Below are 18631 nucleotides of genomic sequence, written 5' to 3'. Positions count from 1 at the left end.
AGTAATAATGGAATTTAAATAAAACTTTTATAAGTCTGTATACAAAATTTCCCAGAGTCAGAGGGAAGAGAGGAGAGAGGCTGTTACAAAAACATCTCAGACATGTAGGTATTATTGGTGATGAAGGAATTACTGTACCATTCCTTTTATGGATAATTTTCCTTGCTCATTACTATCAGAAACAATGATCTTCAACAAGTTTCTCTGACAATCATTTTGTTTTCTCTTCCCCCCTTAGGTTATTGCGGTTCCTTCATCATTGAGGATGAAGAGTCTCCAATTGGAATAACCATAGATGACACGAAACCTGATGGATCCTTCCCTGCCATTATGGGGTTAGGAGCTTCTAGCCCATACTTACAGATGTGCATTTCTTTTTGTATGAAGGAGTGGAAGAAGGAGGAAGAGGGGAAATGGCCAGGTTACATCAGCGGTGCCCACTCCCACAGTTTTGATAGACAGGGGAGAGCACTTCTGACAAGCCTCTTGTGCCTCTCTAGTCTGTATAAGCTTCTAGGTGATACTTCTGCTACAAATAGCCTAATACAAAGGAGATGGTTGGGAAGGAGTTGCTGAATTCAGCTGTAGTTCATTTTAAGTATTCAGTTAATGGTTTTTTGCTGTGGAGTAGATTTAGAAATAAATCCCTTTCTTTCCTAGCTTTGTGAGCCTGTATTTGGCTTATGTTGGGCCTGGTTTTTAGCACCTGGGCCAAAATGAAAATGCGGTTGTCCAAGAAACCCTCATTTGCCTCCTCTCCCCATTGAGCTGAGGCAGGACAACGAACATCAGCTGGTGGTTGAGCGGGGCAGCCGCTGTGCAGTGAAGAAATCGGGATTCTGAAGAAACCACCAAGTAAAAAAGTAGTTTGGACAAACAGATGGGAAAATACGTAACAGCATTGACTGGCTTTTAAAATAGGTTAAGCCAATATAAACAAAAAATCTTTACAAATGTTTCCACTGTAATCTGAGGTGATACTCCCAAAAAAAGGCCAATAAAAATGTCAGGCAACTACTCCTTAAGTATCTGGCAAGGAAAGCGTGCCACTTCTACTGAACCGTACATGTTTATGGGCATGTTCAAGGCTTAAAAACGTCCATGACCTGAGAGCAGTAAGCCTTCTCCAAACCCCATATGGCAAACAGTTTCCTGCTTTCTCCTTGTGGATTTATGCAACTTTCTAAAAGAGTGCAGGAACATACTTTGTTCCCTGGGTATCTCCACTAAGGTCAGATGAACTAATCACCAAATCTGTTTCCTTCATAAATAATAAGCTGAATAAATATTAATCCCAGTTCTTAAACTGGTCCATGACACTGTGCAGTGCTTGTCAGAGCAGCAAGCTCCCATCACTTGTTAACACCAAATGACATGGGCAGTGATATGGCCTGCAAGACTTCAAAAGCTCAAGAAGACTCAGGGTCTCGGTCCTTTTGGATAAGACCTAGGTATAAGATGGTAGGCAGTGCAGGCTAGTTTGCTGGACGCTGTCGTCTCTCTGCCCATTTTGGATATAACTTTGTTCCCCTGAGTCGGTGGGGATGGAGAGCTCATTCCCACGGAGCAAAATGAGGCCAGTGCTGGCAGCTTTGAAAACACACTTGCAATCTGCAGCTTTCTCATCTGGTAGCTGCCAGGCAGTCCTCTGCGCCTGCCCCCTGGGAATGCATGCTCTCCCTTTCAATTAACTCCCCAGGGTACCCCACACAGGCCTTTTCACCTGTGTGACCTGTAATTATTAAGTGATGAGGTATGATAAAAAAATGTCAAGCCCTTTATGTAGCGGTAAAGTGCTTTGCCCGTCTTTTTTTAGAGTCATTTCAAACAAGAGCTTGTGAATCAGCTGGGGTGCTGACACTGCATAATATTTATATGCCGTATTTTTCTTTTCAGTTTCATCCTTACCAGAAAGGCTGTTAAACTGGCCCATCTCAGTAAGGAAGAGAGGTAAGAGTTCAGAAACTGTAAATATTTCAGAAATAAGTCAGTTCTCCGGGATGCTTCCCCATGTGTGTGGGTATGTGTGTGCATATGCATGTATACAAATGCTCAGTGCAACTACCAATACTGGAAATTGGGGCAAAAATTGAGCTTTTAGCATAAACAGGCCAAGACACTAATGCTAATATCCACCCAGTTATGGATATTTCTGAGTTTCCAAGTCCTGCCCACTCTTCCATGTGGAAGCTCTCTGTCTCTACATGAACTGAGATTTTTCCGAAGATATTCCCAGACTGCATCCCCACTGAATGATGCTTCACCCCAGGGATATAGGGAGCACTGACATGCGTAGTTTTGGGTGTCCTTCACATTCAGACTGGGTGATAAAAATTTTAAACCTCCGTGTTTACAACAGTAAACACTTCTCCATTAGTGTGTGAAATGAACAAACAGTACTTTCTAAATGTGATTTTTGGTACACATGCAAGTGAAAGAGGACTTCTGCTTAGGAGTGTGAGTAGTATTCTCCAGCTCATATTTTGTTCTCAGCTATAGTAAACCTGTAGGGATTTCATTGATTTATATTGCTTCTCTTCTGGTCTTACACCAGTGAACATGAGAATGAATTGGCTCTGCATCCTAAAATAACTGTACAAAGATTTATTTTTTCAGAGCTCATTGCCAAAATCAACCTTCATTTCCCATTCCCTGGGTCCATTTTGGATGTCACATTTAGGCATCAGCATTTGAAATAGGTATGTTAAGATAAGAACTTGAAATCAGACTGAAAAACAAAGCCAAACCCAACTTTCTTTCCAATGTATTGCAATGAATGTGATTTTTTTTCTAAGAGCAATAGCTGAGAGCTTTTTTCCCACCTTTTTTTTTCTGACTCTGATTTTATTTTCATATAGGAAGAAGAAGATCTGTGAGGCATATGCTAAGGCAATGGGGATGGAAGAGGCTTTACATGTAAGAAATGAATGCCTGTTTTCACCTCTGTTGTACAGTAATGTTGCTCCTTTGTTCTGGAGGATGAAGCCAAAATTCCTGGTACCTAAAATGTGTACCTAAAATTGCATGTTGTGCCATACAATATGTACTCCCAAGGGGAGGGCAGCAGCATCTAGTACAGCAAGAAAAGAGCTGCCAGTCTCACTCTTTACAAGAAAAGAGAAGGCAGTGCATGGTTTAATTTGTCCTGTCATTTGCCCATGGGAGGCTAGTGCTTCTGTAAAAGTGCAAAGATTTGTTTTGTGCAGATGGATAGCATTAGCCAGATGACATGCCACTCCTTTGACAGGCATCCTTAGCCTGTTTTTTCCCTCTTCAAAGGAAATTTGCTTTTTATTTCCAATTTCTCTGCCACTGTTTCACTCTCTAATGTTTGCTAATACTTACAGCCTGTGTATTACGAAGAAAAGAACTGGAGCATGGAGCAATATTCAGGGGGTTGTTACACAGCCTACTTCCCACCAGGCATAATGTATTCTTATGGAAGGTAAACCGGAGAACGCTTTGCTTTCTAATTTACATTTCTTAGCTCATGTACAATGATATACCTTATGCAACAAACTTATGGCATATGTAGCATATTGGGGGAACCCCAACCCTCTTTCCACTCCCCTACTCCCCAGCTAACAAGGATCTTCCTATTGACTTTAGTAAGAGCAGAGTTTCTCTTGTGACTTTCAAGGAAACAAAGCACAGTCACAAAGGGACCTGCTAGAGCCAGGAAACCTTTCCCCGCTAGGTTACTTACAATATTTGCCGCTACGCAATATTTGTAATAGATCCCTTTAATGCTTTCTAAGACCCTGAGGGCACACATCTTAGACAGATGAAGAGTGTCCACTGACTGCGTAGGTGGAGCATCAGGTTCTGGTGAAGCCCACTGAGTCACATCACAAGGGGAAGACACAAAACCCTTACATGAAAACTCATTTGCTCCTCCCACCCAGCAAAGCCTCCCGTGCCTTCCCCATGAAGAATTGCTGTATTCCTAAAGGAACGTGTTAGATAATACTGATTAATACTAGCTATATCACTGAAAAGTGTGTGGAAGGCACAGTTCAGCACGTAATAGGAACAACGAGACAAATCCTGTATCCATAGCCAAAGACCAGACAAACCATGTAGCACATCACAGCATGAGCTCCTTAGCATGTCCATCATGGAGTTACACCCTGCCAAGGTGCCTGTGGGAAGAAGTCACCCCGTGCACAGACTCTTCTGCTGTAATTTATCTGAACACTTGGGTAGCGATGGGTGAGGCCTCTGACCTGGGGAAGCTGGTGTCAGGCAGACAGGCAAAATCTGATCGGGGGTTAGATGGGAGCCTTAGAGCAAGCACATCTCTCTGTGGGAAAGGGGGAGCTCATTACCTGTCGCTGGGTTGACCAAGGTGCTTGTGCAGCTTTGCATAGCTGAGGGGCTGGCTTATACGACCCTGTGGGGCGAATGCAACTCCCTGAATGTAGAGGCCTTCAGCTGCCATCCCCTTTTGGCAGAACTTGCAGCCGGGCAAGTCCAACCTCCAAATAGAAGCTGGTATTAGTGACCCGTCACTGCAAAAGCATCGTTCACATCCCATTGTAACGGCAGGATAATAACAAAGCTGCCATGCAGAAGACATAAATCTATCAGCTGCACTGCATTTCTGGAGGCTCTTAGGATTATCCCTTATCCCAGCACTAATAAGGTTCATATTATTTTGCACGGAAGCTGGGCACACTGATTTATGTCTTAGATTCTCTCTCTCTCAGATTTGCGTACAGAAGCAGGTAGGCGGTCCTGCAGGGACAGCTCATTGCACTGTGCTCCCCAGCCCAGGTCTGCAGGACTTTTGGAGAACTGAAGTCGAGCACTCCATCAAAGCCCATAAATTGCTTTTAGAAGGATCATCGGCTTCCTGTTACTTGTCATCTGACATTCTCCATTTGTTTTGAAGGATCATTCGCCAGCCCATTGACAGAATCTACTTTGCTGGCACGGAGACAGCTACCCAATGGAGTGGATACATGGAGGGGGCCGTACAGGCAGGAGAGAGAGCAGCCAGAGAGGTACAGACCATTGGGTTGCTTTCAACATCTCTATTACAAGGTTAAAAAGGATCAAGTACCGCTTGGAGGGTCTGATTTTGTGCATCGCACCCTGTAATTGTGCAAGGGCTCCTGGAATTGATGGGGAAGAATCCCAGAAAAGGATGTGAACCAAAGCCTTTTTTTTTTTTTTTTTAAACTTTACTTAGTTTGCTATTGAATAAAGTGAAACCAAGAATCTCACCCAAATCAGAACATTATGCAGTGTGTTGCTGCACTGGAGACTTAAAACGACGCTCATGCTGTATACCTCATGTCTAGAGGAAAAAACCTTCCAACCTGATGCTGCCCTTAGATATACTACCACAATTTCTAACAAATTAATCACTGTATGTTTTAAAGGTAATTTAAGTCATTACAAATGCTTGCAGCTATTTCCTATGCAGCAATCTGGAAATCTGAGCATTGTTCTCATTTTTGATCTATCCTTTCTGCTTCTCCTTTTACGAGTACCGTTAGCTCGGCTTTATGAATTCGTAATGGGCAGCTCTGATAATGTCTAAATCTCCTCAGAATGACACACATTGGGCTGAGTTCCCAGTCACAGTGAAATCCCTTTGCAACAGTCTGGAGGGAGGAAAAAAAGCCATTAAAGGGTGTACATTACAGTTACAACTGCTGTATGGCAGAGCCACGGAGCTGTTATTTAAGGGAAAATCAGCCCTTTGCTTCTGTTTGACAGAACGTCATATTCACCTTATAATCCTCATTACTTGCTCTGTTTCAAGTCACCTTATTTCTCTTTTCTCCGTGCCTGTGAGCAGTAGTTACAGAGATGGTTAGCTGTCTCTTCTGGAGACATTCATTTGCCCCCAAGAACCTCCATGATTGTTACAATCAGTTTATTCTCAAGAAAAATCCTTGATGAGCTTTGTACTGCCTGAAAAGCCAAGAGATAACTTCGTAATTGTATGCTTTGAAAGCCCCAGAGTTGTATCTCTCCTCTTTCTAGTTTGTGATCCAAGCAGCATGACTCCTAACAGGCTTTGCGTCCCGAGTGTGTGGTGGTAACCTCACCTTGCTATTTCTCAAACTGTCATGTCAAAAAGCACTTTTACTGTACTTAGAAAAAAAATTTAAAATAAACATCTAGAGAAGCTGTAGTCTGTGTGGATTTCTGAGTGAAGTCCTACTTTTTACAAATGACTCCGTGAAACTGTCCTTTTATCCTTAAAACACTGGTTAGGCACAGGACCGTTTGATGACCAGCTGTCATGTATTTACACAAACTACCAAAACTGCCTCCTTCTTCTCTCTTTACTGATATAAACGGAGAAATCACTGTACATTTTCTGGTTCAAAGCACTTTCAGCTCGTCATAGTTATGCCTTTTATCAATGTCACCTTGCTCTGACTTGCTCTGCTTTTCCAAAACTAAAAGTAGCTGTGGGTTTTAATTTTTCTCACGTGGTACAAATAATTTTTTCTTCTAGATATTGCACAATATGGGGAAGATCTCAGAGAATGAAATTTGGATGCCAGAGCCAGAGTCGAAGGTAAGCCGGACTTTCTCGTCATCCGGTCAGGCGCACACCCCTAGGTCAGGCTGCGGTCCCTGTTTCGGCGATTCCTATGGGGCCTGCCCCCGGGCAAGGTTTTGTTTACCTCACGTGCTGATGGTATTACTTTTTTTGACTCGTCCGAGGAATATCGTTACCCCTGTCTGAGGGGTGGATGGCCAAGAGCCAGGGACAAAGATCTCGGAACCTGGGGGACTGCAAAACGCAGGAAATCGGCCTAGTGCTTGCCCAGTCCCAGGCCATGGTTTTAAGCCAAATACAACCTCCTTCCAGTCACAATAACTCCACCTTCACTGTCCCGTGGCTGTTCGGGATGACAGAAAATACGCGTTTTACAGCCCTGACCCTCCTTCCCACCCCCAGTCTGGTCCTCGGGAAAACCTGTCACCTCCCCAGCCTAGTGGGGGACGTTTGCCGCCTCCCCACTCACGCGCTGAGGGAGACCCCGCGGTGGTACCATCTCCTCTCTTCCCCAGGATGTCCCAGCCCAACCGTTCACCACCAGCTTCTGGGAGAGGAACCTGCCGTCCGTGCCGGGACTGCTGTGCCTGCTTAGCTCTACCATGTGCTTCACCTCTGTGGCTGCTGCGGGGCTGTTTGCCTATAAAAAGGGACTACTAATTCGAAACTAGCGGGGACCACACGTCCAGTGGAAGCTGCATACTCCCTCTTCTTCCCTTTTACCAGATGAGTGTTATTTTTGGAGAGAAGTGGCACGGACAGCTGGAAAGGGCAAAAGTTATTCTCCTTGTGATTTTTCTTTTTAGTACCATAATTAATGCATCAAATCTACTGCAGTTGCTACCAGTGAAACAGAAATAAATCAACTGTGGGGGTGTTTTTCAAATTTGCCTTTTTCTTGTCCATTTGTTTTGACTGGACATGATAATATCGATAGTACATTCCTAACACAGGGAAGGCAAAATGCAGATCACACCTTTCCCGAATGGCAAAGAGGCCTTGGAGAATGCATTCGTTTCCACTCACTGCTTTATTTTTTACCACACAAGATAATAAATACCCTTATGTATTCACGTTGGTTAGAGGTTCAGAATATCCAAGGTTATTCCTATAACATCCCTGCTGCACGGAAGAGATTAGCATGCCAATCAGACGTAGAATTGCCAAATTAATTTTCAAATGCATTTGATTAATTATTAATCATCACAACGTGAAACTTAACCACGAGCTGGTTGAAAAGAGGTAATTAGCATGAAGCAGCTCGCTAAACGGCGACAGAGGAAGCGCGAGTGGACTTTATTCTGCCCGCTACTGAGCAAACATCCACACTTATCTGTTCTGCAGGGCGCCTGCGTCGGTGCGGCACGGCCACGGTGCGGCTCTCGGTCGCTTCCTGGCCCAAGAGCATCTGATCCAGCCCAGCCGTTCGCTGTTGAAGCAGAGAGAAATGAGTGAGCAGAGTTAAAGCCCCTCCAACTTGTAGCAGATGCTAGCTGTTATTTCCCGAATGGCAGCAGCTTCCTGGCTCCTTGTCAATTTGCTGCCCCTCGTTTTGCTCGTAATCCGTACCGCCTTCCTCCAATAAGGAGAAATATATTTGGGGCTTGAATTACTGCCTTGTAAATTACAGTAATTGGATGCATCTGCCTGTTCCGCTCTTATTATGTACATGACACACTTAAAATAATCACTTTAGTGTTTAACTGAAGTCTGGAATATATGTTTCGCAACGTACCATCATTATGCGGTCTTTTTGCCATGAAATGTGAGCATTGTATGTGTCCATGAACTCAACTGTCATTCAACATGGGTGAAATGTGCCTTTCAATAGTCCTGAAACCTTGGTAAGAGGGGTTCTTCTATAAACTGTTCTTCAGATTCTTTCTCGCGTTGTTTTTTTGTGAGTTTGCGGAAGGTGGTGTTTCTCTGCACCTGTGTTAAATCACTAGGCACATCACATGCAGCAGCCACCAAACCCTTGCTCCGCTCGATATGATCCATATGTATACACCAACAGAAATACCTGCCTACCCAAGATGACTTCACTCCTGGCCTCTGCTTCAACCACATTCGTATGTCCTCTGACTTTTTTGCACAAAAGCCTTGTAGACACCATAAGTGCAGACCATTCTCAGCCTAGGTGCTGGCGGGCTCCAAACCAGAAGCCCTTTCCAGAGGGAAGGGGTGCTTCAAGCGGCCCCTTGCGTCAGACGTGAGCAGGTGCTCACGGTGCCAGTGTTAAGCACCGCACAGAAAAGGTGGTACGGACAGTACATGTCTCCTGAGCTACTTTGTTCATTGTTTGCATCCATTCTGTGTGAGGATCAGCCAGCCACTACCAATTTCTCTGGGGGGAAAAAAGCCTGAACAGATTATTTATAAGAAGACTATCTATATTTTCAGCTTCAGCTTTCCCATCTACCTTGAACTCACACATGCACTTCAAATTATCCGCACTGGAAAGGAGAGAATAGTCTCAGTAGGAAGCAGCAATGTTGGATTTTGAACACACTAAACTGTAGTATTAAGTGCTTATTTAAAGGATTTTTGACAGGTCGGTTTACCATCCACCTTAGGAACATTTTAATGGAGGGAAAAGTGACTAACGTGAATTGCTGTTTGAGTCGAGGGCTCCCTGCAGATTTTCTCCCCAGCTCCAGCCATTACCAAACAGGGATTCCTGCGCGCTAGGACTACCCCGTGCATGCAGCCTGGCACAGCCACAGTGCCCGCCGGAGGGCTCGGGGAGGGAGCACAGGCTCGCTCCTGACAAGCCTTTTGTGGCGTGAAACAGTTCTGCACCCTTACACACTTCCCCCGGGGGATATTTCCACTGCCTGAAAAACACTGTCCATATCTGTTCAAAAATATTCATCCATACGTGTATTTGTGGCAGTTAGAGCCGTTCATTTTTGTGCTGACTTTAAAGTTGACATCTGAATTTCACAGCTTTTGTGTGCATATGCAAAATGGACCCCCAATCATCTGGCATACACCCATGGGCCGACACCATCCAGCTTCGCTTTTCACCTTATCCACGCACATTTCTATTGCAATTTGTTTGGGTTTTGAAGTGCAAGTTCAATTCAGCTGAACTAGTCTCAAACTGTTAAACAGGGCCAGGTACAATCTTCCCCACTTTGCAGGGAAAAAGCACGTCTCACTGCTGTGGGAGTGGTAAGCGGCAAATGAAATGAAAAAGGTTGATTAAAATTGGCATTTCTGAAACTCCTGCAGCTCCCAGGCACCACGCTGCTGCAGAGAAAGGGCAGTGTTTGTCAGAGATTGTAGACCAGTTTCCCTCCTGCTTTAATGCCCTTTCTGATAATCAGAACAATTTCTCTGTTTAAACATTAAACGTTTAGCTTAAATATTAAACAGCCAGGCATCTTTCTTAAACCAATTTTGAAACAGACTGGGACTGAGTTTATCACCGCTGACAACTCTCCAAGCTGGCTGCTGCTGTTATTAAAACCGTGAGGCTGAAGCACCATGGAAACACCTCTCTCTGCTGGGGACCGAGCGGAGTTCTCACCCTGGATGTGGCGTGGGAAAGTCTTTGGTGACCTTCCCTAACCAGGGGTGCTCAGTGTCCCAGTTTTTGGAGGAAGAGCCCTGCACTCCCTTGGCAGAGGTGGGAGATGCTCTGTCCTCTCCAAGTAAGAGGTGAGACGGGAGAGGCCAAGGCCCACACTGAGTCCATCAGCACCAGGGTGGGAACTGAATTGCATTGACACGCCTGGGAAATGGGAAAGCCTCAGGTGAAAAGGCTGCTGTTTGGTGCTTGGAAATAAAGCAAAGACCAGAGCAAGCACTGTCAGAAGGAGCAGCAGAGGGGAAAGAGAGAAAAAAAAATAGACTGATCCTCCATACTAGCAGTGAAATAAGAAGCACCACAGAGCAGATAGATCAGGCGGTCTGAAATAAGCAAGTGGAGATGATGCATGTGAGAGAACCTGCCTCCTTTTTAATTAAATCGGTGGTTTTGCTTACAGATACCACAGCAGCTGTGCCCAGGCCCCTCACAGCATGTCACATAATAAGCCTTTCAACACCTTTGAGAGCCACAGAAATTGGCACCGGGGATGGAAAAACACTCCTGTGAGACTCTCATGCTTCCCAACTCCTTTCTGCCCCGCTCCCCTCAGCTGCAGCTCCTGCCTGTGCAGCGTGGCACGGCTGCCCCCTCCCTGGCTGCCGTCAACCCAGCCCAATGGGACAAGGACCTTGAAACAGGATGGGCTGCTGGGCCACCAGGAGCTGGACGGGCAGGAGGTGTGGGAGGAGAGCCGCCGGCTGGCTTTTTTGCACCATTGGCCCAGTGAGGCTTTCCTTCCCTCATCACCTGCCCGTCACACAACCTCCCAAATGCCCGGCATGGGAGCTGACAACCCAAACCCCTCTGGTTGGAAACCCACCATGTGAGAGGTCTGGGAAGGGGCCACCATCAACGAGGATGAAGCGCCGGGTTGCAGGGACTGCATGCTTTGGCACAGTGGACGTGAACCTCCCCCCGGTCAGGCAGCATCCCTCCAGCCCTGCTCCTCGCACGAGACAAGGGGGAGGTCTGACCAGATTGACCCAGGGTGCTAAAGGTACATCCCACCTCAAAATCCACTCTGGGCAAGCAAGTGGTTGCAGCCTACGCTTGGTCTCTTCGATAGTCGTTCACCAGCAATACTTTCCAGTCCACATTTGATCCAGCCTCCGGTTTCACACTTGATCTCTTTTCCCAGGAGCAAACACACCCCCCACCACCAGCACAAATTAGCATTACATATTTGAATAAAAATACCACCCAGGGGGATGTGCCAACGTTGCGCAGTCTGACGGGCCGTAACGTGCAGATTTCCCACCAGCCGGTTCCCACGTCCCATTGACCAGGTTCTGCCGCCTGACAGCAAGGGCTTTCCCCAGCCAGAAACCATGCCGGGAACAAGCTGGGGACCGGTCTTACGTTCTCTGCACAGAGGCCAGCTCCCAGATCCTGACAGCAGCATCAAGAAACAGAAAAATGGACAAATCCAGAGAGACCTCTTCTGCAGAAGCATGATTTTAGTCGGTTCTCTTCTTTTCCTTTTGGGCTCTCTTCCACGGAGCAGTTGGAAACAAATAATTTTGCTTTGTAATGTTCCCTGCAACAGTTGCTTTCCACACACACACAGAGAAAGCAAATTTCATCTTGGTGAAAATCCAGAAGGGGAAATTAAAAGTGCTTTTTGTTAGTGAACTGTAACTTTTTCTTTTCCCACTCAGCTCCTGCACTTGGCATATGCTTCGGGCACCAATTGCAATTCCTGTTCTGCTCTTTGTTTGTAGCGCTTGGCTTCCCAGTTTCTGTTCCCTCTTTCTTGCTCCCTTCAGGTTTTTTTTTGGCCTCATCTTACGTAGCAGAGACAGAATAACCCAGGACACACAGAAGGAGCAGGGAAAAAAGTTTCCCAAGTGAGAGTGCTTGGCTTACGAGAGGAAAGGGAAGCTTTAGCAGAGCGGTGCTAGCAGCTTGCTGGGTGCCAGAGGAGGTCAGCGGTGCCTCCGAGCTGCCCGTCTCCTCTTCCAGGGGTCACAGGAGATGTGATGTGCCCCAGCCCGTGACCATGAACGGGTCAGACGGGGGTGTGAGTTTGCACTGCCTATGACCTTACCAAGCACAAGGCAGTGTAAGACAGACGTCCTTTGCCCACCCCTATCTTCCCACTGTTACTCTTTCTCTATGAAATGTAACTGTGAGCTCCACTGCCACTCACGGTACAAGAAGACAGCTTCCGTTCGAGATGGGGCTGAAAATGAAGCAAAGGACGTCACTACTGCTTGTGTTGGCATTTGGACTTTCATGACCACACCATTCACTTGAAAACTCCTTGGTTTATAGCCTGAGCACCGTCATTTTCATCAAAACGTTGGTTAAATCCAGGATGTCCGGCCGAATTACAAAAGGCAGAGCCTAGCATTTGGGGGGGGCTACTGTTAGCAGACACCAGCTGCAGACAGCTGTGCTGAAGCGTGGCCGGCCGCCTATCTGCTGCACAGCAGCATGGCACAGCGGGGCTCAAGGCTGAAATAAAGGCTGCCATCTTCTGGCTACATAACAGCAGTGTTTTATCACCTCACAAAGAAAAGTGTGGCAGAAGCTTAACACTTCAATTTGCAGAAAGGTCTCAGTGGGTATTTCTGCACTGGTGCTTACCATTCCTGTCGGGTACCCAAAATATCGAATTCTGGAATGGAAACACGCTAAAGGAAAGGGATGCAAATCCCCAGCTTCGAGCCCCAGTTCTCACCCATCTCCAAGCTCCGACATGCCACACTGGAGGAAGCGGAGAAAGGCAGGCTCCATCCCTGCGGCCTCTGCTTCCCGGCACTAGCCAGTCCCTGGCAGAAATCAGGGCAATGAAATGGCTGCTGCACCACCCCTCTGCGGGCACCGCAAGACATCCTCTAAGGGACAGCTGAAGTCTTTTCTGCTGCTTGGCAGCATGAAGGAACTGGAAGAAAAGTGTGAGCGCAGATCCTAAATGCACCTGAACGCTCCCCTCCTCTGAGAAGGAGGTTTCTTTGGGGGCAGTTTGCTTTACAGGGATAGACAGAAATGTTAGCTGAAATACGCAACCTCTGAAAAAGCACTCTGGCCAAACTCCAGCTCATAAAGAAATTATTGGGAAATAACGTAGTTTCTAATTTAGTTTAATATTCTCATTCCACTTTGGGCTGAATTGGCAAGTGGAGGCTGGATTAACATCTCCCCTTGATTTTGATTAAGTGCAAGCATGCATTTCAATTGTTTAAGATAATGACTGCACAGCCCAATGGGACATCTCACTCTCTCAGATCTGGAATAGAAGTTTCCACATCTGAAATTATAATGTAATTTCTGCTAAATGCAACACTGCTGTGCAAAGTGTTTTCTTACAACTTGGAGCATATGCAAATTGGGAGTGAACAGCCTGAGAGCTGACAAGGATGCCTTGCTGCATTATTAATACGCTTCCTTTTCTCCCATCCTTCCCACCCAAGCATCAGAGCATATTCGAGTGCAGTGCTGAATCCCATTAGACGGCAGTGCAGGAGCGAACCGAGCTATTTGACAAACCCAGTCAGCCAAAGGCTGGTGTTTCTGCTGGGTACCGCTTCCTCGAGCGCTTCTTCAACAAGTCTCTGCTGCGGCAGGGACATGGCACTCGAGACACCCACACACACATCCATTTACTACTGGCGTTCAATGACATGATGCCCTTGGGCAGGTGAGGCTGGTCTGTATTTGCTCAGACCCTTTCTGCTGTAGCTCAGATGAACGGACCGCTTAGATTTGCATGAGGCTTTTTTCCCCCCTCGAAGTTGCGGGGATGGGGGGAGGGAGTCGACAGAGCCCGTAGATGCCAGAGTAAACGGAGCTGGATGGATATTGATTATTTTGTTAGGGCCGTTCCGCTAAGGAGGGATTGTAAAAATTGCTAACAGAAAATCCCCTGTGCATGTAGCAAAAACCAACCCTGGGTGAAGGCTAATAACCCTTTACTTCTACATTAGAAAAGGTATCTCTCACATTTTGTCAAAACACAGAGTGAGACTGTCTTTGACCTACAATGGACATAAAAACTCAAAACAACTTTGTTTGCCTCTTTCAGCAAGGCCAGGAAGAATGGAAAGCTGGGATGAGCCAGCATGGCACTGGGTAAAGACCTAGTGGACAAGACCCTCAGTGGGTGTTTCGCAGCTTATCACAGCTATTTAAAATTCATTTTTGAGCTTTTTCTAGCCTGGCTTCAGAATAGCTTATTGCTACTGACTGTACAAATCATGCAAACTAAAATCAACTTACAAACCCTCTTACTCAGGTGTATGTTTTTTACAGCTTAACTTGGCACTCAGCTGCTAACTGAAGACTTTTCTAGCAAACACTGCTAATATTCTAACTGGCTAGAGTATCATGCCTTTGTTTTTCATTCTAATGACCAACAAAATCATTGTATAGCCTGCCTGCATAAAGGACAGCTGTGTATTAACATATTACATGTGCAGCTACCTATTAACATACAATTTATTAACTTGTGTCATGTGCAGGGGCCTGCATTACCCCTGTTTGCATTTCTCCAAAGCTAAATACCCCAAGGAAGCATTTAAGTACCTAATTGCCATCAGCAGTTGGTGGGAGGTAGAAGCTGCGTAGTCCGGTACCCAAAGCGCGCCTGTGCCACCTGCACAGGGCTGGTTTAGGACACGTGGCCTCTGGAAGAGCTGCCGCCTTCCGGAGCAGCAGCTGGAGGCTGAACAAGGTGCCCTCAGACATCTGAAAGGCACAAGGCACCTGTGTTTCGGCTCCTGAATTGCTCTCTAGGTGGGTAAATACCACGTGGTCTTTGAAAACATGAAAAAAACATGTGCTCATGTTTTCAAAGTAATTAATTAGAGTTATTAATTACTCTAACCGTGTAATTAATGTCTTTGCAGAGCAAGTGAAACACACGCGTTAGATAGATAGAAAATCTCTTCTCCTAACCTGAGTTCATCCCATGTATTTGAAGCACATAACTGAGATACCGAAATTAGAAATCCAATCGATTTAGGTACCCTCCTACACTGAGAGAGAAGGATGTGTCTGCAGGACTCCTCCAGTGCTGCACGGGCTGAACCACCAGGCGAGGAGCCCCTCTCTCCCCGCTCACCGCACGGGGGAGGACCAGCCAGACAAGAACTGTGTCTCAGCAGCCCCGTTGACGGAAGCACCTCAAACGAGGTGGCAAAAACTTGGGCCTTAATGCATTAGGCTAAATTAGACAGAAAGCCTCCCCTTGTTTCCAGTAGATACCAAACTGTATCTCGGTTCTGTACAATCTGAGGCCAGTTTTGCCTTTTATTCTTAGATGCTTTTTTCCTAAGTGTTCTGGTAAACAAGGTGCTGTGAGAGAGGTAGGTTCGCGATGGGGACGCTCCAATTCCACCTACAGCAATAAAAATTAATTCTGAAGCGTAAGACAGTTGGCCATCTGTATGTTAGGAAGAATTATTGCCAAATGTGGTTTGATTTTTTTGGTGTTTGGTTTTTTTTGGGGGTTGGGTTTTTTTTTTTTTTGGGGGGGTGGGTTGGGTTTTTTTTATCCTTCTCTCCTTCTTTACAGAACCTTCTTTACTGAGAAAAGCTGAAGATACCTCACTGGCTTCAGTATGAAACGCAGAATGTTGTGTTACTAAGTAATACTCACCATCACAACCAAGTCAAAAGGGGCTTCCAGAACAGAAAAGCCTCAAGCGGTAAATGTGACATGACAATATTTATTGATTCTAATTAAGGTTAAAAAAAGTTCACAGCTGTCAGATAAAAATACCTGCAGAGCATATTGAAAAGGGAACTTAAGAAGGAAACCAAGGGAGACAGTCACTACAGAGGCACTTGAGAAAATGCTACAGTTATAAAAGGCACAAATTCATCACACACAGAGCATATATATTCCTGCAAAGAGAAGTCACTCTTTTTTTCCAAAACACAGAGGCAGGCATCACTGAACACTGACCTGTACATGACCACAGGAGACACGCTATAAGCGGCAGTCTATGACAATGCCTAAACGATGTGACTGTAGAGATACTTTGAAAGCAATACTGCTTTGGCCATCTCGTTTTTATCTCTATTGAAGAACAGATTGTAAGATCAAGGTGATCTTAAGGTGGTGGAGATGGGAGAGGGAATGTTAGTCCATTTAAACACAGGTCAGGTTTATTTGTGAGCATTTGTAATCTGTGATTTAAGTGGGTTTGCTTCTTGCCTGAGAGCAGTGGCAGATCCGTCGTCATTTAATCCTGGCTCCCTTTTGCATCTAAGTACTTTTGGAGGACATACAATTCCTTCTTCCTCAAAAATATTTTTCTTTCATGTCTCAAAAAAAGAAAAATCTTAAAATTTCTGCACTTCTGTAAAGTCTACCTCAGTGAAACAATAGTCCCACTGAGGACACAGGAATATTATTTTACTAGAAGTCCCTAGCTTCTCCTCCAGGCCTTGGGTTCCAGTGATGGACAATGCTCAGACATATACTTAATTGTGATTAATGTCTTCGTTGTATTGACAGCAGATGTGCTATTTGGAATCAAGATCTGCACTGAGAAAAAAAATGCACTAGTTAAAGGAAAGACAAGGGGCTGCCTCAGATTGCTCACTTCCTTGTTATTGTTGAGTAGTTTATACAATTAGCTTTCAAGTACTTTGGTTAACACAGATTTTCATGCCATGAACCGATATCCTTTGCAATATACAGTTGCTATCAGAACAGTGTACAGGCAAGTGAACCTCTTTTTTTTGCAAACTCTTAAGAGCCTTACAAAATATGCATGATAACACAAATTGGTTCATAAGAGACAAACAGAATTATTTCCATGGTTGTTCCTATAATACATTTTATGAAGCTGGTAAACTGCTGGAACTTTCACGATAGCAGATTTCTCATCAAACATGTTAATAAACTAAGAACATAGCACGACTGGCTACCCGTTAAACCAGACTTCATTCCTCTCTTTGAAGGGTTGACATGAAGGAATTTTAAAAATGTAAGCCAGTGCTAACAGTTCCCTCTACCCATGGGGAAGCGTCTTGATTCTCTACACACAATTGTCAATTTTCTCATTACACTGGCATCCACATACACAAAGTGCCACATATTCCTTTTATGTGGAAGATGTCAAGAAGACAGCAGCAAATCCTTCTTTTTAATCCCATAGTGGTGATAAGCTCCACAGCATAATCATAGCAAGACACAGCTGTAAAGACAAAGAGAGCATTCCTAATGCTTTGGCAGTCTGGAAGGAAGAAGACAGTGACCTTCAAGTGCTAATACAGATGTTGCAATTCAGGCCTCCCAGCTCCATCAGAATTGGCTAGAAATCTCAGGGGATCCAAATTTAATTTGAGATTTCAAGTCGCACCTACTTTTAGTTGTGGCAGAATAACATGAGAAATGCTTTGTGGTAGGGGTTTTTTTTTCCATTTTTGTTTCACTTTGAAACTAAGAATAAGAAAGGTTTATAACTATATACACTTTTTTTTTTTTTAAAATTGACCAATCTCATGAAAAGCTTTGGTTATGATTCAGTTCAGTTCTAACTATACCTAACTTCTGTTTTTCCTTGGATTTTCTGCCCCTGTGGCACACAACATGTCCTTGTTAGACTGGGAAAAACCTCTGCCATATTCAGGAGCAAAGAAGAGAGAGATACATTTTGGATGTGAATAAAACCAATTTATTCTCATTAGTCTCATACGGATCTGCTCCCCTTTAGAGACCTGCAGAGTATTTCTAGGGCAGAAGCAGGACTTGAATTCCAAACAGTTTTGGCAGAGAAATCATCTGCAAATGCAGCAGTTCTTTATATGTTAAGTATGTATTCACCATCTAGCACTTACAAAAATTGGGTCAAGACTTTAAAAATGTCTTCCCACATTTAGGTTCCTATGTTTATTTCTGGCCTGAGAATTGCCTGAGTTGCAAAAGCTCTGAACTTACACAGTTCCCATTCAGCTTTCGGTTCCTAATTCATTTAGTAAATAAATCACACAGAGAGAAAGCCATGTAGAAGCACTCTGTGGTAGGCAAATGTTCCAGCCAATTAGCGCTCTATGTGATACAACGAGAAAGGCCATACGTATGCTGCTGCACTGTTCTTCTGACTTAAAGATCTTTATGTCTGAAAAGTTCCCCTAGGCATTTTAAAAGGCTGTTATGAGGATATTAATTTATGACAAAATCCAAGCTGCCGCTACGAGAAGATTTTTAACTGGCACATCAAGTTAAAAAGAATGAAACCTAAGGGCCAGAAACTGATGCGCTGCTCACAAATATTGCAGCTTTATAAGTAGTTCAGTGGATTTCCATGGGACTATTTGGAGAATGAAGTACTACTCTGCACAAGCAAGATCAGATGCTAGCCCAAAAAGTCTGCCTGAGAATGTTGATACAGTTCCTCTACCGTCTGCTCACGCTAGTTGCTGAATATATTATTCTACTTCCCTCCATGGCTTTTTACTGCAATGGGATTTTTTACATACAGATTGGCACTGGTTGAAGGGAGAAGTGCAGCAAACAGGCTCAGAAAAATTCCAGACATCTCAAACTTCGT

The 18631-nt window shown here is 44.8% G+C and overlaps 2 protein-coding genes across 2 annotated transcripts in view; one reads left to right on the top strand and one right to left on the bottom strand.

Annotated features, from left to right (window-relative positions):
• The window catches only part of LOC143168586 (amine oxidase [flavin-containing] A-like), a 39435-nt gene extending 31028 nt beyond the window's left edge, over nt 1-8407 (top strand). The window contains exons 9-15 of the mRNA XM_076355158.1: nt 239-335; nt 1897-1950; nt 2859-2916; nt 3348-3445; nt 4895-5006; nt 6479-6541; nt 7042-8407. Of these exons, the coding sequence (XP_076211273.1) occupies nt 239-335; nt 1897-1950; nt 2859-2916; nt 3348-3445; nt 4895-5006; nt 6479-6541; nt 7042-7197 (638 nt within the window). The 3' untranslated portion in view covers nt 7198-8407. The remainder of the gene's footprint in view (nt 1-238; nt 336-1896; nt 1951-2858; nt 2917-3347; nt 3446-4894; nt 5007-6478; nt 6542-7041) is intronic.
• Nucleotides 8408-15780: 7373 nt separating this feature from the next.
• The window catches only part of MAOB (monoamine oxidase B), a 55493-nt gene continuing 52642 nt past the window's right edge, over nt 15781-18631 (bottom strand). The window contains exon 16 of the mRNA XM_076355143.1: nt 15781-17275. The gene's annotated coding sequence lies outside the window, so the exon portion shown is untranslated. The remainder of the gene's footprint in view (nt 17276-18631) is intronic.

Source organism: Aptenodytes patagonicus, chromosome 1 (assembly GCF_965638725.1).
Source record: "Aptenodytes patagonicus chromosome 1, bAptPat1.pri.cur, whole genome shotgun sequence".
In the NCBI taxonomy this organism is placed as follows: Eukaryota; Metazoa; Chordata; class Aves; order Sphenisciformes; family Spheniscidae; genus Aptenodytes; species Aptenodytes patagonicus.
The sequence above is the reverse complement of the archived record's forward strand: the minus strand, read 5'-3'. Positions and strand labels throughout refer to the sequence as shown.